This window comes from Apostichopus japonicus, chromosome 8, assembly GCF_037975245.1.
Source record: "Apostichopus japonicus isolate 1M-3 chromosome 8, ASM3797524v1, whole genome shotgun sequence".
Classification (NCBI taxonomy): Eukaryota; Metazoa; Echinodermata; class Holothuroidea; order Aspidochirotida; family Stichopodidae; genus Apostichopus; species Apostichopus japonicus.
The window spans coordinates 25,424,042-25,443,601 of NC_092568.1; the positions used below are offsets into that span (position 1 = coordinate 25,424,042).

Below are 19,560 nucleotides of genomic sequence, written 5' to 3' on the forward strand. Positions count from 1 at the left end.
TTTCATTGTAGGTGATTAATTGTACAACATTGTGAGTTTTGTTGTTGTATATGTATATATAATGAAATGGAATGATAAATGATCTAAACTGTGAAATGCTAGCAAGATGATGGTAATGCAAACTCTTACATTCAGACATATGTCTGTCAAAGCTAGTGTTGCAGATATAATCAAAGTATTAGTTATTACTAATATTACAACATTTTTGTTCCCCAATTAGTAATGTATTGTATCAAACATTGTCCATAAAAATGTTGAACTAACCAGGTACTTCTGAATCCCTTCTGAATTTCATTCATAATTATATTTATACCTCTCTACCATGATAAGCCTGCACTTCACGTAACACAAGTGCCTTCTACCCCCTTGTATGATATTACATATAAGAATGGTAAGGTATGAGATATGAGAATTTAAAGTTGATCTCTCATATTTTATTATCATCATTTAACATCTTTTATCAGAGCATCAGTTCTCATGATAAGCCTGTACATCATGTAACACAAGTGCCTACTACCCCCTCGCATGATATTACATGTAAGGAATGGTAAGGCATGAGATATGAATATTTAAATTTGATCTCTCATATTTTATTATCATCATTTAACATCTTTTATCAGAGCATCAGTTCTCATGATAAGCCTGTACATCACGTAACACAAGTGCCTACTACCCCCTCGCATGATATAACATGTAAGGAATGGTAAGGCATGAGATATGAATATTTAAATTTGATCTCTCATATTTTATTATCATCATTTATCATCTTTTATCAGAGCATCACCTGGAGATCCACTGCAGCATCTTCAAGATTAAAACCGACTATGAAGCTGTCAAGAACACACTCTGTAAGTTCTGCATCAGGGCAGAAAATGTGGTAGTGAAATGGCCAATAATATCGGCAAACCTGCAGCCAGCAATCTAGCTTACAAGTCCGTGGCACTGTCTTGATGATGTCAGAAAACTTTGAGTACATACTTAGTTCTGCATCAGGGCAGAAAAATGCCATTATGAAAATAGGCGATAATATCAGCAAACGCACAGTCAGGAATCTGGCTTATATATTCATGGCACTATACCATTGTAATGTGGTATTATCAAACCTGGAGAACTGACTCTGTAAGTTATGGATAGAAAACATTGCAGTGAAATAGCTAATACAATCAGCAAGAATGCATTCTCATAAATGTAGCTTTTATCTTGAATTTGCTGTCATTCTAACTGAACCTGTGGTATCAGCAAATTTCCCTCGAAGAACAGACGCTGTATAAGTTCTGCATCAGAACAAACAAAAAGGAAAACAGTTGGCACAGAAATTGCTGGTATATCAGCAAGACAGCAGTGTTAATTTTTACATTTAAGACACTCTTTAAACTGTTGACAAAGAATTGTCCTGACTGGGCGATATTGTGTCTGCACAGGCATAATCATATTTAGCTAAGCATGTAGAATACCAAACAAAATTACAAAGATTCCTGTTGGAGGAGGGACAAATATAGATTGTGTCCCCCTCCCTTAGCTCCCTCTGTCATCTCAGTTTACTTCTTTCTTTCTTTTTTAATAATTGTTTCCATTGTGAGGTGTCACAGTAATTAGTGAAACCAGCACTCTATTGGTAAATCCATTCCTCAATAATTTAGGATGTCATGCAGGACCAACTGATGGATTGTACTTGTGTTTTTAGTTTCTACCATGTGTGATAAGTACTTGCAGACCAAGACCATTGTCTTATTCTGATGAAAGTAAATGATTTGGTCAGACCTAACCATCCATTACCTTCACATTGATGCAAAATAAAGTTATGTTATCATTGAAATCTTGAAAGGAACCAAATCATTTTGTAGTTTTTGTCTCACAAAGTTTAAGATTGTCGTGTAGTGTACTTTTCAATTAAAAACTAAAATAATAGCAGTATTTATTATCTCTAATACAGCAGCTAGGGCTAAGTGTGGTGTTATGAGTTGGACTGCTGATGTTTCTGTATTCTCTGTATCATGTACACATATAGCTTTATTAAACTTTGACACTTTGGTGCCCTAAAAGTTGTTGTATGTAAAAACTAAATTTGAGAGGTTATTCTTCATTAAACATTGGTCCTTCCCCACCAACACTTTAACGCATTCCATTTTGCTGTGTTGCCAATAGTTGTGTAATATTGTCACATTTATTTCTATACATGTTGTTGGCATTCCTAATTTTGTGATTTTGCCATAATTTCTATCTGCTTTCTTGTCAATGTTTTTTTTTGTTGCCAAATCAAGTGTAGGATTAATAGTGTCTTAAATAATCACTTGTTGATTTTTGAGCATTACCTGACATTATTTTCAATGCCGATGTGTTATCAACAAATGTGACAGATACTAACGTTGTAATTTGTAGCCCTTTTTGTTGTGCTGTACATATGTAGAGTCTGTGATGTAAATATTTATAATTTAATTTTAGTTTACTAGCAATGTTATTCTATTTACCACCACTTTCTTTTTTTGGTTTGAAATTATGAAGAGTGCCTTAAATAAGTACGCAGGGAAAAAAACAAAAACTGAATGATGGAGAATTTAACGATAATTATATGCAGGCAAGATTTATCATAGCAAGTAATAGTATTCATAGATGTACTGAAAGTGTTTGCTGAAAGTGTTGAACAGATGTCATTGTAGATAATATTTTCTATATTTGCACAAAGAACCCATGTAAATGTAGCTTGTACATTCCTCCAGTAAAAAGTGAGCCACATATTGTAATTTAACTGAATGTAAGTAAATTATCGAGAGGGTTTTAAAAACCATGTAAATGTACTTTATCAGCAAAGCATTCAATAAATGACCTAATATGACCTTCAATGCTAACCAAACTTTCTTGTTTTCTTTGACATATTACTTGTGATGATTCCTTGCATGCTTGCAGATTTACATTTAAAGTTGCTTATTTTTCAGATGTATTTCACCATTGATAACAACATAATGCTATTTGGGTAATACACTTAGGATCAAAGATAGATCAGAATCAGGGCCGGGGACTGGGCCATGTCCCATCCCTCTCTATAATCCTTACCTGTTCAGACTTCTGTGCCTCTCCCCCACCTACCTGTGTGGACGTCTGTGCCTCCCCCCCCCCACCACCTTCCCAATCTGTGCGAGCATCATGTGCACAAAAACTTCATAAGTTACAGGACTTCAGTATTGTTCCCTTCTTAATTTGTTGGTGCGCCATCCAACCACTGGCTAAGGGCAGATCAGGGAATACTTTGACGATGGCCTCACAGTCAGGATCAGCCTTTTAGAAATTTATTCCTGATATAGGTATCATGAAATTAAAACCATCAAACATAAAGCAATAAAAAGAAAACTTTTTTTCACAGTACTGATTAAAGACACCTTTGTATGATTGAAATGTTGAAAGAATCTAGATTGATATATTGGGAAGGTCTAATCAGTCAACTTAAAGGGTGTGAAGACTCGCGCAAAAAGAAACGTCTAATGCCGGTAATTTGACCTAGTTTCGAATGAGGTGTAACAGAAGTGATAAACATTACCATGGCTCCCAGAAAATACACACACAGCTTGCTACCGTCGGTACGGATTCTAAATTAGTACCTGTTTTTCTATAGGCAGGCTTGACCGTCATGGAGTTTTGTTGAAAATAACGGTCCTTTTCTTCTAATGCCTGTATTGAATAATGGGAAACATTATTTAATACTTCTGCGGCGGATACAATATGTCAAATAATGGCAACAAGTGTTTTATCCACTTATGTGTCAAAGGTGCTTCATTCCACTCTGAACTGAGTAGTTGTTGCCGAATTAACGTCCCATTTCGCGATCCATATCTGCATGGGAATCCCTGAAGTCATACAGTGATGTTTTCGTGCAACTGCTATAGCACATCATATTATGTTTCCAAGAACCTGATGAACTGGGCCTAACAGTAACACCTCGAACTGTCGGAGTTGATATAACGGTCTAACTTTGCTATGATCACACACAGCTTATAGGTCCGTTGTATTGAAAACCATGCTATTCAAGCGTCAAAGATTTTGGTCAATTGGCAGTACGAGGGAGAGATAAAGCGACGTGAATGATTCAATAAAAATCAATTTAATCCACTGATTGTGGTTTTCACTACCTCTAAATCTGAGACTACGAATGTAAACAGATCACTACAGAGATCAAATGGTTAAAGTAGCAGTTTGTGGTTGTGGCTTCCTTGGTTCCAGTATTGCTGGTTAGTATTGCGTTAAAATTAATGTTCTTATGTTAGTATGTTAGTGTAGCGAAAAATTTGGCATGTAAAAACATACCATGGTCAAAATTGTAATGCAAGGTGACCATATTTTTTTACAGGAAATCTGGGGACATGACATTTGATGTTGATCCTTCATGTTGATGTTGAACTTGAAGGGTCAGTGACCTACACAGTGAATTTAAAAGGAGGGGTGGAATTCTGAGTGCCTCTCAGTGCTTTGGTGCTATGTTTCAGAGATGATATTGCCCCAGTTAAGAATACCTACTGTACTAGAAACAAGTGGTTTGTCCCAGAAAAGAAATCTTAATTCTCCAAAACTGTAAGGTCGGCCAATAGAAAATCTCATTATGCAAGTCCCTAACATTCTGGCTAAGTTCATGTGAATTACAGGCTATCAAAAATTATTGAATGATGTGGGGTGCCTTTAGGCTTTACATTTGTAGTTGTAAATTATCACAGGCTCTTACATTTGAGCAGTTCTATAAAAGAAAAGTTAAAACAGTTAAAATGGAGATTCTTCAGGGCCATTCTATAAAAATCAAGGGTGTTCCCATGTACACATATCGTGGGACATTTTTAGGGATAGGCTACTTTTAATCCGAGACGGTGCTTGAAATTTGGGACTGTCCCCTGAAATCAGGGATGCCTGGTCAGTGGTCACCTTAGTCAAACAATCAGTCAAAGCATAAATATAACAAGGCTTAGTCCTAACAGCATTCTGTGCAAATTTTTTAGTTGCAATTTCTATTGATTTTGAACCTACGCTATTTCTCCAACTGCCGGGCAAAATGATTATAATGAAAAGTGTCATGGTTGGTAGTCCTACAGAATCGTATATGCAATTTGACGATTTGGGGAGGTAGAGAAGTTATCTTTCAGAATATGTTGCAATGATTCTGATTGGTTGAGATTCGCCACCAGACGAGATGTTGCCAGATCAGGATAAATTTGCTTGAAGTAAATCGCTCCAAATCACGTCAGTCTATTCTGTAATAATGCAGTGTGTGTACTGTACCTCGACTCCACAGGGTTAATATGTATAGCCGCTGTGAGTCATTATGATCTAACTGATTACTGTAACATGTTCGATGATTTAAGTGTGTGAATATGTTCTTCAAGGAATTGATATTGATGATAACCAAGTTTCTGTATTTCTGCACACAAAGCCTATTGTCTTTACTGTACAACAAGAAAAGTAATAGAACTATATCTGGGAATTTCATTGAAGGCTTACAAGGTTTGAATAGGTTTCTGTCAAATTTATAGTAAGTCCACTGGGTTGGATGTTAATTATGTTCTTCTGAAGGGTTGTAAATCAATAGCATTACTTTATTTTGTAAGGTTTTAATTGTGCCTCTCAAGCTTTAAGTAAGTGGTGGTATTCAAATTTCCAGAAAAATTGCAGTTCATTGAACGTGATATTAAGAAAGTTCATTATGTAAATGACAGAGTTTCATAGCTCTCAGAAAACTTTTCAATGTTTGGTTTGATGATCTTGGCAGGCTGTCTGGTGTTCTACGGCCATGATGTAGTGATTAACGACCTGAACAAATTAACTCTGGATCGGTTTCCAGATGAACTCAAGAAGAAGAAACAACAACTACAGCAGAGCGATCTGATTCTGGATCAACCATTTTCAGTAAGTAATGGTTTATTGCTGTTATATATCAGTATCACGCCATCTATTTTGGTAAAGTTGTTGTGACATGCATGTGACCTGATGGAAATAAACAGTTCAATATGGCCGCATGTGCTGTAAACACTTAGCATTTGTCTTCTTGTTATATCGCTAGGAATCAGGATAATCCTCCATTAATCCAGGGTATAACAATTGCGATATAAAATAAACCATGTTTGTAGGAGATGAATGGTCTATGTCTTAAATCACTATTTGGTTTCTTACTTGTTCATGTTTACCTCACCTTTTGATCAAATTCTGAGTAGACTACTTGACGAAAATTGAACAGCCTGAGCATTTATATCACGTTGAACATTTTTTAGTTTATACTTCGTTCACTTCACTTTGTAACTGCTTGGACAGCTCAGGGAGTTTTTGAATCCTTGCCAGAGGCAAAAGGATTCTATGCGATGGTGATGGGGTGTGTATGTATATGTGACACAAGTTTGCTTAAAGGGTGTGAAGACTCGCGCAAAAAGAAACGTCTAATGCCGGTAATTTGACCTAGTTTCGAATGAGGTGTAACAGAAGTGATAAACACTACCATCGCTCCCAGAAAATACACACACAGCTTGCTACCGTCGGTAATTAGACACTAGTGTACAGTCAGTACATACATCTGCGGTCAATACCCACAGCTTGCACAGTATACAAACGATACAGCGATGGACATCTCAGGTCCAGCTAAAGATAACAATTAAGGTATCAAGTTTCATTACTGTCTGCATTTTGTAGCGACACGAAAAAAAAGGCACTTGCAAGCAACAGAAAGTTAACTTTTTCAGATGGCAGCACGCGGTTTGGGGCGAGTCTTCAATGCCTTTAAGTAAACACTGCAACTCAAAAAGTTAATAGTGGATTACCTTCCTACTTGGTATGTGGATCTGTCTTATTGAGTACAAGAAGCCTATTGTTTTCTGTGAAGTTCAATGGTCATTTGGGATCAACAGAGGTCAACTCTGAAACTTTGTGAACACGATTACTTTAAAAGTACATCTTTGTTGAACCTCAAACATGGTATGTAGATTCAGCCCGTTGAGTATATAAGAACCCTATTGAAAATGGTGGAGGTTAAAGGTCATTTGATGTCAACATTTAAGTGAAAGTCTGAAAATCTTGTTTACACAAGAGGTATATCTTTCTTGAACTTCATACTTAGTATGAAGATCCAGCTCGGTGAGTGCAAGAACTTTTCGAAAGTTGGTAGAGGTCAAAGGTCGCATGAGGTCAACAGGCATCAAAATTAAAGCTACAATTAATCTGTGAAACCTCCAATGCTATGATATTCTTTTGGTGAACATAGTTCAACATTTTGGTTTAAAGTTCTGTACTATTAATTCCTTACAAGGGAATGACATGGTTGATGCCCACAAGGGATTGCTACAAACCTCTTCTGGTTCTTACTTAATTCTTGGACATATTTAACTCACTTGCTCTACATTAGTCAGATAGTTATTTTGAATTTTGAGCCAATTGTATGGCAAGGACTCACAAAACTAACTGGCTTTCTGGTATCATGAGATGATACCTCATGAAATACACATTAATTCTTTGGATGCATTGCACATCTGTCGCTCAAAAGTTGTCATTTTGATTCCTCAAAAGTCTCCAAATGTCTGTCGCACCATCTAATACTGAATTCCTAGTACTGTAGTAGTTCTACAGTACACAGTGACAGCCACAAGGGCCATCAACAAATTACTCAAATTTAAGGGCAATAACTTCCCTTGTAGTATTAAATGAGTTATTTCAAAATGCTTCCTTTATTTGCAACCACTGATTAGTAAGACGTGGTCCAATTTTTTTCCTTCCCTTTTCTTCATCCTACAGGGCACCTATCACCTTGAACCAGATTTGGAAGCCGCAGTTGAAGATGTGGAATTTGTAATCGAAGCAATCCAAGAGGACTTAGGAAGCAAGAGAGCTTTCTTTCAAAGTAAGAAAATATCAATTATTATAAACATGAAAGTTGTCAGTTGAATTAAACCTCCAATCAGTTTGCCTGGAGATAAGATTGTGGTATATACTACAAAGCAATCATTTGTTTAAGGTTTAAGGAGTGACTTGAAATAACAAATTTTATGTTGGTATTTGAATGCAGATCAAACTGGACACTTCAGAGTGATTTGTTTGTCAAATATGTTTATATGTTTGTTTATATTTTCCAGATTTAAACTTTGTTTCAAAATAGATCTAATTTCTAGAATGCTTCGAGAAGCTGTGAGAAATCTCTTTCCAGCATTAACTTAAGTTGATGATAACGTCAGAACTGTGTAGCTCAGAGTTGAAGTGGTGTGTTTTGGTGCCATTGGAGCTTATGTCATGTCGATGCAATGAGAGGTCTGTCTGTCTATCCATCCGTCTGTCCATCCCTTGGATTCAGCTGAAAGGCTATTGATTGCCAGCTGTCTGATAAACATCTTTTCTAAAGTTGTTTCAACTTGTTGTAGGATTCCATTGACAATTACACACGATAAGTCCAAAGGTCCTCTGTTTATGACCAAGGGAGGCCAAACGTAACATTACTGGAGATGCTCTTCATTTTTACTGATAGAATCTTATCCGAATGAAACTTGGTGACTGTGTGCAGCAGTGAATTATTATGTACAAGGGTAAGAGGGCAAAGATTATAGTTAGCTAAAATGTGAAATACTTTTCAGAAAGAACTTTGTATGTTTTAACTAAGTTTTGCCAAATTGATTAAATAGCATCAGTTGTGAGTGGTGTAATACAAAGTGAACAGGAATCAGGAGTGAAAACTCATGTGAAGCAATCAACCATAAGTGCATACTGTACCAAAGTAAGCCACGCCTTCATATATCCATGAAAATTGTTTTGAATAGACTGCAAGCCAGCTTGACTGTATCCAAAACTGTCCTGTCAATCACTCCAAGTGATTTCTGTATGGCTCTCAAACAACTGACTGAAAAGTCTGGGAAAATGCAAAATGTAATGAATGAGTTTTCAAGAAGTCTGACGAGTTGTAATCCTTTCATCCATTCTGCATGTTTAACAATCTGTGCCATTTTAATAAGTTTATATTCTATATGATTTTGTTAACATATTAATACACATAAATTCTCCATCCCACCTCAAGCAACCCACCGAATAGAGGTCAGATGTTCCCACTATGTGAACTCTCTCCCGTACAGCTGCAGATATGATTTTAAATCAATAATCACCAATACTAATCAAAAGTATTAATTAGGTCAGTATTCAGGTGCGTCAAATCAATGAGTGTCCATCGTCTTTAGTAAATGGGAACAAATAGAACACCTGCAACAGGTTTAGTCTAAACTTAGAACACAGCGCTTAGTTGCTAGGCTGCATGACGTCTGTGTTTGTCCATCAGTCAGTACATAACACCATTCAAGTGAAAGGTTATGCTGTATTGGCCCCAAATATGCTAGATATTCAAATATGCTCACCTTTGGTCAAAATTCTTGTTTTGATTACAATCTTCGAGGTAATTTTCCTCACTGGGACATTCAGTCATCTTGTGTGTTCCTTAAAAGTGTCTGAGAACAATTTGGAGAGTCAAGACCTCCAGGAAAGTACTTTTTGAAAACTTCTAGCAATAATAGCATGCTTTAATTTGGGGCCTATGCTGACTACCTTTAAAGGTTTGTTGTAGATTTATTGCATTAATAGGTTCTAACCAGTATAAACCACATTTGTCTTTTCTATTTAGCTTGCTCTCTGAAGAGTATAGACAAATATAAACTTAAATTTTCAAGTAATATCATTTCAGAGTTATATTAACAAGTCAATAACAAACGACCAGAATTATTCTCAGATCATCCTCTGAGTAAACTTGCTGTGGAATGCTGTGAGTTGAATTAAATATAGCTAACAGTAGTCAAGCTTTTCAGACATTTTTCAGCAACCATATCTTGAATTATGACAATGATATTTAGCATTTTGATAGTGGAATTTGTTTGTTCTTCCAAAGTGTGCCGTATCTGCTAAGTGGTGATTCCTTGAAGTGGAACGGTTTCTACTCAAATGCCAATACGGTGTATCCTCAAAACACTGAAACAATAATTATCGATTTCTGCTTGTTTCTTTTGTAGGAGTCAGTAATGCTTGTCGCACAGACACAGTCCTGCTAACCAGTACTATCAATCTCAGATTGGAGGATGTATTTTCCTTGACAAGTGATAAAGAGGTGAGGTCAAACATGGAAACCCGGCAGCATCTTCAGAATCCCCTGCAGCAAGGCTGAATCGACATCAAATGATAGAGATTATCTCTGCAGCCCGGCCATGGCTATTGTGTGATGCTGCACAGCACAAAAGGTTACATTCTATGCAGCCTAGCTGCAGAAAGCTGCAGCCCCTCAGCATCATACTTTTGATGTAGTACCTAACAATCCTTGGGTATGAGTAACTCATAGAGAAGGAGAGGAATTTTAGGAATTGGTTGGTTGGAGGTAGTATCATAATTATATTTTTCCACCTCCAATGTGATGTGCTAGGTAGCTCTATTTTCCTCCAAGGATATGCCTCTCCATCCTCCATGATGAACTTGAACAACATTTTATCTGTGTGGTATTTTGTGTCGACAGTTGAGTTTACGATATCACTCAAAACATCGGTAATGTCAGTTTGTACTTTCAAACTAATGGCGTTAATACGTACTTATGGACAGACTTTCGCAAGACGTAACCTTGTAATAAGTTTTTACGAAGTTGAATACATTATTTAGGCTTTCATTTCCTTTCATTAACATATGATTGTAAACAAATGAAGTTCACCCCAAGAAAGACATTACTGTCTGCTTGACAAAGTACCAACAACTGCATATACATGACCATGTAACTAGGAATTCTACTTAGGCATGATCAGAGGTTCTAAATAGTGTTAAAATGTCTTGATGTGTCAACTGCTTGGGCTATGTTATGTCAAAGTTTCAGAGGGATGGGTGTACTACTTGAGAATAAACTTAAGTTTTGCAAGTTCTCAGAAACCATTACCCTGGTGCAATCATTTGTTATATACTCAACTCACTAATCCTTGGTCATTTTAATAGAGAACGTTGGGGCTCCGCTTCTTGCATCCAGTCTACTTTGTACAAGACGTTGAGGTCAGGTACCACGAGAAGACCTCGGCTGATGTCATGGACAAGGGTAAGTGGTAAGGAGAGAAAGGACAAGTCCAGTTAGCAACTAGCAAGAGATGAAAGCTGTTCACTACAATGATACCATGCCTGTCAACCAGAAGCTGTTAAACAACTTATTTTCATTTAATCAGAAGGGAAAGATGTGATGAATTGACTTGTGCATTTCAACTTTTCTTTCCAAATGGAGATTAGGCATAGCACACACTAGAACAGCAGGTAAAACATTTGATTTAAGTAGAATAAGAGTAGCTATCTATTTACAGATAGTTCAACTGATTTACATCAGACCTGTAAACCGCCCAAAGGTCTAAACCTGGAGATATTACCAAACATTCGAAAGTCAACTAAAACTCTTCGTTTAACATTTTAATTAGTTGTTTTTGTGTTCAGCATTGTATTAAGCTTTCAAAACTGTATCCAGATTCCATGATGATGTGATGAACATCCACAGCATCATGTTAATCTACTTTACTTTGTTCCCTTCCGGTTTAAGATTTTTACGTTAGGAGATCCCACCCAGAGAGACCATGTATAAAACCGTGACGGTTGGCAGGTATGACAACATAATACGTTTCCCCTCTCGTTAAAGGTCTCGTTAATAAAGGTCTAGTTAGGTAGTCCGACTGACATGTCTAATTTTAACATCAGTAGAGCTTAAGTTGAATTGGTTGAATAAACCCCCAGAAATAATAGACTAGGGTAAAAAAAATAAAGCAAATAAATATTTGAAACGGGGAGACATAAGTAAGAAGTGGTCTGCATCTCTTATTCTCTTTATATCGCTATAGTTACCAGGTTTGTGGAAGAAGACTTGCCAAAGAGTATATTCATGAGGAGAGCTGGGGAAGAACCTTTACTATTATCAGATACTGCAATCACAGCTATGGAGGAAGGTGAGGGTTTCTCAGATACGTAGTGAGTACGATGGATTGAGAGTTATATTCAATACAGCGGTTTGTCAATCCTTTGCGCATGGATACTGTTGTACGGCAAGTATTGCCACATGGTCTTTGTTGAAAGGTGACTTTAGGCACAGATTTTAATTTTGATGTGTTGTAGACCGGTAAAAACAAAACACTTTCACAACCCGGGTTGTATTTCTACAACACTCAAATTTGATCCTTCCCCAACATTTCTATCAATATCAGTATATATAATGGTCACCTTCCAACAATCTCTTTTTACTACCACTGCCATTTCATTTTCAGTAATTTTATTTTCTCTGAATATGTATTCACACTGCAACATGTCGTTTTAACACTCTTCAATGCCTGTAAATAATTTGGTGACGCAGAACCACAAGGAAAGTATTTTTGAAGTTTAAGCAATAGCAATATTAAGCAAAAATTTAGAGCTAATACTGATAACATTTGATAAAAAATATATCTCCTTGTTTTGCCCAACAGCCAGAAGAGAGGAACTACGCAGACAAATCCGAGACCCAAATATCGCCCTGGTGAATTTTTCGTTGGAAGCCCAGAGGGACAGCTTCCCTAGTCTCGGTCCTGATGACGATGAAGATGATGAGGATGTGGGTGGTCGACCAGACAATGTGGTATTTGGACATGGTGGAGCAGCCTGCAACCCAAAATGCCCTCTTGGATTCTCCAATCAAGGGCCACAACCTCTCAGAAGTCTTTGTGAGTATTTAAGTTCGCTTAGCAAAACATCTGCAGTCTGTCCTAACCTGTTTGTCGGTACCTGATAGTCTTCCCAGTGGGGTCTGTGCAGGATGAAATATCAGTATGGGTTGGGAAAGGTCTACCAGATCACTGCATTAGGAGGCCTAATACCTACTTAATAGAAATTATTGGCTTTCCCCAAATAAGGGCTTTTGTCTTTCAAAACGCTAAGGGAAATCACAGTACTGACCAAGGTACCCAAATAACCATACATTTTGTCATGGCGATATTTGGATCTACATTTGCTCAGTTCTCTAAATTAAGACAAACTTTTTTTTTCTTTCATGGGGGATGGGGTGTGGGATGAAGCTGATATGACTGGATTTCCTACATATTAACATATCTTGGTTCTTGTTGATCAGTAGAATGGGAAACCCTCACAATAGGTAATGCTTCATGCAAAGTTGTCACTGTTTACATAATGGTTTGGGACTTTAGTGTGTTTCTTTCCTTTCAGATAGTGACCCTATTGCAAGCTTTGACATACCGTGTGCGTCCTCAGTCCGTGCTTACATAATGGTGTTTTACATAATGGTGTGTTTCTTTCGTTTCAGATACTGTGACATGTCCCTTTTGCAAGCTCAGACCCACCATGTGCGTCCTCAGTCCGTGCTTACATCAGATATGTAAAGAATGTGCCAAGTCTCTAATGAACAGAGGCAAGTCGTGTCCAATACAGGGATGTCAACGGATCATCAACTCATACCAGACAATAGGTCCAGGCAGAATCTAATGTGTTGTTTTACACTCTCAGATAACCTCCCAAATCAAATGTGTTACCTCAGGATAATTAACAGAAGTTTTGTATTTTAGGCAATGAAACTCATCACCGGTCTTCTAAAACAATTATGCAAATCGAAATTTTGAAATTTAAAGTGCATCAGGGACACTCTCTGTTGATATGATAATGCAACAGTGGGAAGAATTAGCTACTCTTTGCTATATGAGTAACCTCATCAGTATAGAGCTTGTTTGAGAGGTGAAGGCTTTGACCAGAATTTTCCCCAGTAGATAGCTTTATAATTTTGTGCATTTAAATCATTTGAAAAGTGGCTCACAGAGGTGGCAAAGTTTATTTTTAAAGTGATATTAAAAGTTTTTCCACTTTTGAACAGACTTAGCCAGATCAGTACTGGATTTTTCCACCCACGTTCAGTCTAGCCGCCCAAAATGCAAGTGATTATTAGTAGACTTGCTGTAGTATGCTCCTGCTTTGCATGCATCATCAAGCAAGGGCCTGATATTTCTCTGGAAAACAGCTATCATTTGCAGGGCTTTAAATAACTTGTGGGAAGAATTTCATGTGTAGCATTCAGTGTTTGCACCAGTGATCTTGACAAAGTCGTCCAGGGGAGTTGCCCCCCAGGGGGTTGCCCCCAGGGGAGGGGTTTCCCCAGTGGGAGGGGGTTACCCCCAGTGGGAATCCAAGGCTAAGACCCCTGGTCGTGGTAGAAAATTTCAGCATTTTAGTGCTCATGGAGATATGAAAGCTATGGAAAAGTACATAACTACAAAAACAGAAGAAGCATCAAAAAACTGCCACTCACCCAGCTTAATTTCCAATACTTGCTGATTCAATGATAGGAAGTGATAAAGGTATGTGAAAGATCAAGGCTTTTGAGTAAGCATCCATTGAGATAACTCACTGACCTTTTTCATTCAATTAGGCCCAAATCAATACCGCAAATTTTCCAACGAGCATGGCAAAATGTTTCCTTCTCCATCTTGTAAAGTACAGAAACTGTCATTTATCATCAACGACTTCTGTCAGCTTCAATGATCGTCAGAGGTTAAGCCTAGTGTTAAGGATACGCACATATACATACCGTTCATTGCATGAAAAATCGGTAACCCGTATCGCACAGTGCAGCATAGGTTTATTTACACAGCATTCCACCAAAACTTTCATCTTCGCAGTCTGTGCAAGTTGCTGCATGTCTGTGAAGCTGTCAAGTAGATCCAGTATCATAACTTCCGATAGCTAATTATAATTTGAATACGTTACTGAACATATTTAAATAGTGTAAAGAGAGGTTTTATTGTTTGTGACATTGTTAATTTTTTATATTTTTGACCTTATTGTCAGTATTATTATTAATTTTTTGTGGCTGGCCTTTTGAACTCGTCACTGACGTCTTCTGGAGTGCTGGTGCGAGCTTTTGGTTACATTATTAACATATGTTACATTTCCAAGCAACCAATAAAGACAGGCAACGTCATCACTTTAGACCGGAGGCACTTATTTCATTTGTACAATGTTTGAGGCTAAACCAAGTAGAATTAACTAATTAATTAAGATTAATGCATTTTTACACAAAGTAGTCAAGTGAATGGGTCACTGGAGTAACAAAAAATGGCGATACAAGGTCGAAAGTGTTTATCCTCTACCTTCTTGCATAGAATTAAACTAAATTTAATACAGGTCTCTGTTACTTTCCATTAGGAATTATTATAGTGCAATTTGTTGAGAATATATATAACTGTATTATTCAATGTATTTGTTAACATTGTCAAAATATGTAGTAATATTTTATGTGAGATTTAAGTCTCGTTATGGTGCTACAATAAATGGTACCACAAAATAATATCCATGTTGAAATTGGTGAACTATACAGTCTTCAGATTCTCATAATTATTCTCGATGTTTATAAATTTTAATCTTGTACACTTTGAGGCATCAACAATAAAGAAATAGACGTTACAACTAGCTGTTTGTTCTTTGTTACAAGGTCATTGAGTTTGTGTTTGCAGACTAACATTTAAGTGGCCTGATTAATTCTTGCTTCTCAATTAGATGACCATAATTTAGATGACCTGTCTCTAAAACAGATTGAGAAACAATTAGAATGCTACCTTTGACATGGCTTGCCTCAGAAACAATCTGAAAGCAATTTAAAATGAGATTCTTGTGTCACTATTCATGTGATTCATGATGCACTAGTAAGCAAGACTTCTTGCGGCTGCATAGATGAGTAGACTGCTGGTTATAGCATCACAAGTATGGAACGCGAAAAGGGCAAACTGATTTAGTTGTCTAAACTAAGTTTGTTGTTGTCTAAACCAAACATGTGACTCATGATGCACTAGTAAGCAAGTCTTCTTGCGGCTGCATAAATGAGTAGACTGCTGGTTACAGCATCACAAGTATGGAACGCAAAAAGGGCAAACTGATTTCGTTGTCTTAACCAAGTTTGTTGTTGTCTAAACTAACGTTGTTGCTGCTGTTTTACCATGCTGTTGCTCAAACTCACGTTGATGTCTAAAATTCCGTTGTCTAAACTTACGTCGTTGTCTAAACTTACGTTAAACTGAGCAACGAAATAAGTTTGCTCTTTTCGCGTTCCATACACAAGTCACAACATACAGTCACTGCATACTTGATAGAATAATTTCTATGGACATCTCGTCATCATGTAATGCAATATTGCAGTTCAACAGTGTGTGAACTGGCCAAGCAGTCCCAAAGGTGTGCGACATAATACCGGGAACAACAGTGATCAGTTCAGAAGCAATTATGGAATGATCTTAAAGTTTCCTAAAATATTAAATTTTAAAGGATGACTGGGCACAAGTTTTAGTCTTGATATATGATAGTCCAACAGAAAACAAAACAAAGTGCTGGTAATGTTTCTACATCTTTTTCTACATCTTTTCTGGTTTTCAAGATATTCACCTTTAAATGTCAAAACTCTAGAAAGCTCCTTTAACATTGAACTAATGACCTTTTGTTAATCCATTGTTTGATAAATTTTTACAAACTCAACCAAAACATGTTCTTCAAGCTTCACATGCAACAACAAGAGCCCCTTTCGATGACAATCAACACCACAATGTTTGAGGCCATTGTTTCCCCATTGAGTTTTGTGGAAGGGTATAAACTCCAGTCACTCCATTCAATTGTAACTCAGCTTGTGTAAAGGGTCTTTTCTGAGAGAAAAACTAGTTTTGTAGAAATACTTTTTAACAGTCTATAACAGGGTTGTCCAACCTTTTGCAGAGGAGGGCCACATGGAAAGATTATGTTGAAGGAGGGGGCCGCATGAACCATACGCTCGATTTTTGGATTTTTTTGCCCGAAGCCCAATGCAACAAAATGTGAGCACTGTGCGCGGAGCGCACTGATTTATTTTCCTTCCTGAAAAAACAGATGAATAAAGTCCAGCCGCCCCACCCCCCCCCCCTTCCGCTGAGAGAGTGTCACACAAACTGACCTGTATGCAGTTTTTTTGACCCAATGGACGAATGATTGATTATATAGCTTCAAATTGTTATCAATAAATCTGCTCACTAAAATTTCGCACCGTAGAGCATCTCTGACGGGCCGGACGCAACCCTGCGGCGGGCCGGACTGTGGCCCGCGGGCCGTAGGTTGGACAACCCTGGTCTATAACATCTCAAAAATAATGATGTGCCTAAAGTCAACCATTAACAGAAAAAAAAATCATAAGGTTGATTTCTGTGGAGTTTGTGAAGTGTTTGGTGGCTCCCTCTTGCCGATTGAAACACATTTTCCCAAACTGCCCTCATTTCTGGTTCCAGGTTTTATCATGGTCTGAGATGTTTGATATTTTAATGTATTGAAAATCAATGTCTTATCTAAGCTGGAAGTCTCACATGACTCACAAGGTGATCAGAAAAACGGATCGATATCGTTGAATATATGTGCAAAGGTCTTCATGACAGTCAAACATAATGTATTGCGCCGGGTAGCAAATTTTAAGAAACAAGAATGCCAAACTTAACTCAGTGGGTGGATGGACATTGCTTCAAAATAGCCATCCTGCCTGATATGTCAATGTATCGATCCAAATAACTCTTGCTTTGCACAGCTTTGGCATAAAACACTAGTGGATTCTTTGATTCTCATCTGTAAATAGGCCAATAGTCATAGAACAAGAACAGAAAAGGCTAACATGTCAGCTCTTGGGATAGCAGGACAGTTTATTTGAACAGTTTCAGAAAATAATTACAAAGATTTGTCTATTGCAGGCAAAATACAGTAAAAAGTATGATTTATTCTGTTTTTAATTATAATTACTGAAATTCATTAACTTGCCTTATCAATTATTGTCTTCGTTGACTGCCCTTGAGAAAAAGTCAATTCTACACACATGAAATTTGTAATCTTTACTCATAGAGATTACTCGACCAGATTGGAAGAATGCATTATGATACTTTTTGTACAGATATAAAGCAAGCAAGGCTATTATTTGACCAAAAATTATGATCAAATTTCTTTGGAAAGATCCAGAAGAACATAACGAAAGGCACTTCAATTTTTGCCCAAATTCTGAAATTTTCCCATCCCAATTTTTTTAATTATCAATTACCGACTGTTAACTTCATCATTTGCCGCATATATTTTGTTTACCATTTGTTAACATGTTTGTACATATGCCTTATTATAGCAATGATATCCAATTAAATACAATACAAGGAACAATTTTTAGTTTTTAAAAAAAAAAAAAGGAAAAGTATTAGTCTTGGCATTTCTTACTAAAGCACTACATTAACTTGTCTCACTACGAAAATAAAGATAAAAAAAGAAGATATTCAAGTTGAAATAGATGTTAGGCATGTATAGTTTATTGGCAACCTACCCTTCCATTGGTTATAACCTTATACATCATCGTTAATATAAATATTCAACATTAGTCTGATTTTTTTTCTTTGACTTGTGAAAAGTGAGCCATACATGGTAAACAGAACAAAACCATAATCAAGATTCAGATATTAGACCTCATGGCCGTAGCAGAGAGATGTGGACCCTGGAGCCATGGCGTCTTCATTCTTCTATAGTTCTTGATGAACAGGAGGTAGTAGTACTATCAGTCAAGAGAGGTTCATCTGCTCCCTGTGGAAGAGAAGGACCGGACCCAAACTGTTGATGTGTTTGTAAATGAATGTCAGATAAACTGGTGGGATGCATGCTACTACTGTTAGTTTGCATACTATAGGAGGATAATGGCTGCTGCACTGCAGAGGTACTAGAGGGAGGAAGCACAGAGTTAGAAGATGCAGGAGAAAGGGGAGAGGCATGCGCTTCCAAACCTGAAGTGACAGAGATAGTGGCAGGCATTGGACGGACCTCTTGGAGAGATTTCTCCATCCTCGCTTTAAGGATCTTTAGCTCCTCTTGCTGTTTGAAGATCATTTCCTGAAGTTTCGATTTCTTAAATTGCTTTGCATCGTCACTAATGGACTGACTAGAGGTGGCTGTTGATTGGAGGTGAAGTTGAGTTACAGACTGACTGTTTCCAGAATATTCTTCTTCTATGTTTGATTTCTCACCGGCAGAGTCTACTAGCAGCTGATCTGCTTTAAGTCTAGCAAGAATACTTTTCGTCCTCTCATGTATTCTCGAGTACCGATTCTTGTGACTGTATCCTGTTGAGACAGTCTTAGGTTTATCTGTTTGTCCTTTGCTCTCTTCGTTTACATCTTCCAAGGAGGGTTCTTTTCTTTCATTTCCACTTGTACTGCTATCAGATGTATTTGGTGAAGCCTCTTTAATGTCTTTTGAATATTTCATATTTTCCTTTTCTCGTGAACCTTCCGAACATTGAAGGTCACTATCTTCAGAAATATTCTTTTTGGCGGCCACACCAAGTGAGGCTTTTATTTCCATATCTAGCTCCTCTGTTTCCGGGTCTGAAATTGTTTTCTTATGTCCTTTCTTTGAATAGTCATCTGATGACACAGGCAACATGTTAGCATATTCCTTATCACTACTGCCTTTTGGGAAGGAAGGAAATCCATCCATGTGAAGTCCATCTTTTACTGGAGATGATTTATTGTTTCCTCTCACTATGCCCAAAGAGCTCTTGGTATTGGAATT

General features: G+C 37.3%; 3 protein-coding genes across 12 annotated transcripts in view; 2 read left to right on the top strand and 1 right to left on the bottom strand.

The window, feature by feature from the left end:
- LOC139971258 (uncharacterized) overlaps positions 1 to 2,840 on the top strand; it is a 67,951-nt gene extending 65,111 nt beyond the window's left edge. For all 4 annotated transcript variants that reach the window (XM_071977568.1, XM_071977570.1, XM_071977571.1 and 1 more), the window contains one exon: positions 777 to 2,840. In XM_071977568.1, the coding sequence (XP_071833669.1) occupies positions 777 to 925 (149 nt within the window). In that variant the 3' untranslated portion in view covers positions 926 to 2,840. The remainder of the gene's footprint in view (positions 1 to 776) is intronic.
- A 1,018-nt stretch (positions 2,841 to 3,858) lies between these two features.
- LOC139971263 (probable 3-hydroxybutyryl-CoA dehydrogenase) lies at positions 3,859 to 18,226 on the top strand. The gene is made up of 8 exons (XM_071977580.1): positions 3,859 to 4,220; positions 5,744 to 5,880; positions 7,750 to 7,855; positions 9,993 to 10,087; positions 10,951 to 11,047; positions 11,829 to 11,933; positions 12,447 to 12,680; positions 13,277 to 18,226. Exons 1-8 carry the CDS (start codon positions 4,169 to 4,171, stop codon positions 13,453 to 13,455), a joined length of 1,005 nt encoding a protein of 334 aa, XP_071833681.1. The 5' UTR covers positions 3,859 to 4,168; the 3' UTR covers positions 13,456 to 18,226.
- LOC139971257 (uncharacterized) overlaps positions 17,644 to 19,560 on the bottom strand; it is a 69,335-nt gene continuing 67,418 nt past the window's right edge. For all 7 annotated transcript variants that reach the window (XM_071977567.1, XM_071977566.1, XM_071977561.1 and 4 more), the window contains one exon: positions 17,644 to 18,576. In XM_071977567.1, the coding sequence (XP_071833668.1) occupies positions 18,508 to 18,576 (69 nt within the window). In that variant the 3' untranslated portion in view covers positions 17,644 to 18,507. The remainder of the gene's footprint in view (positions 18,577 to 19,560) is intronic.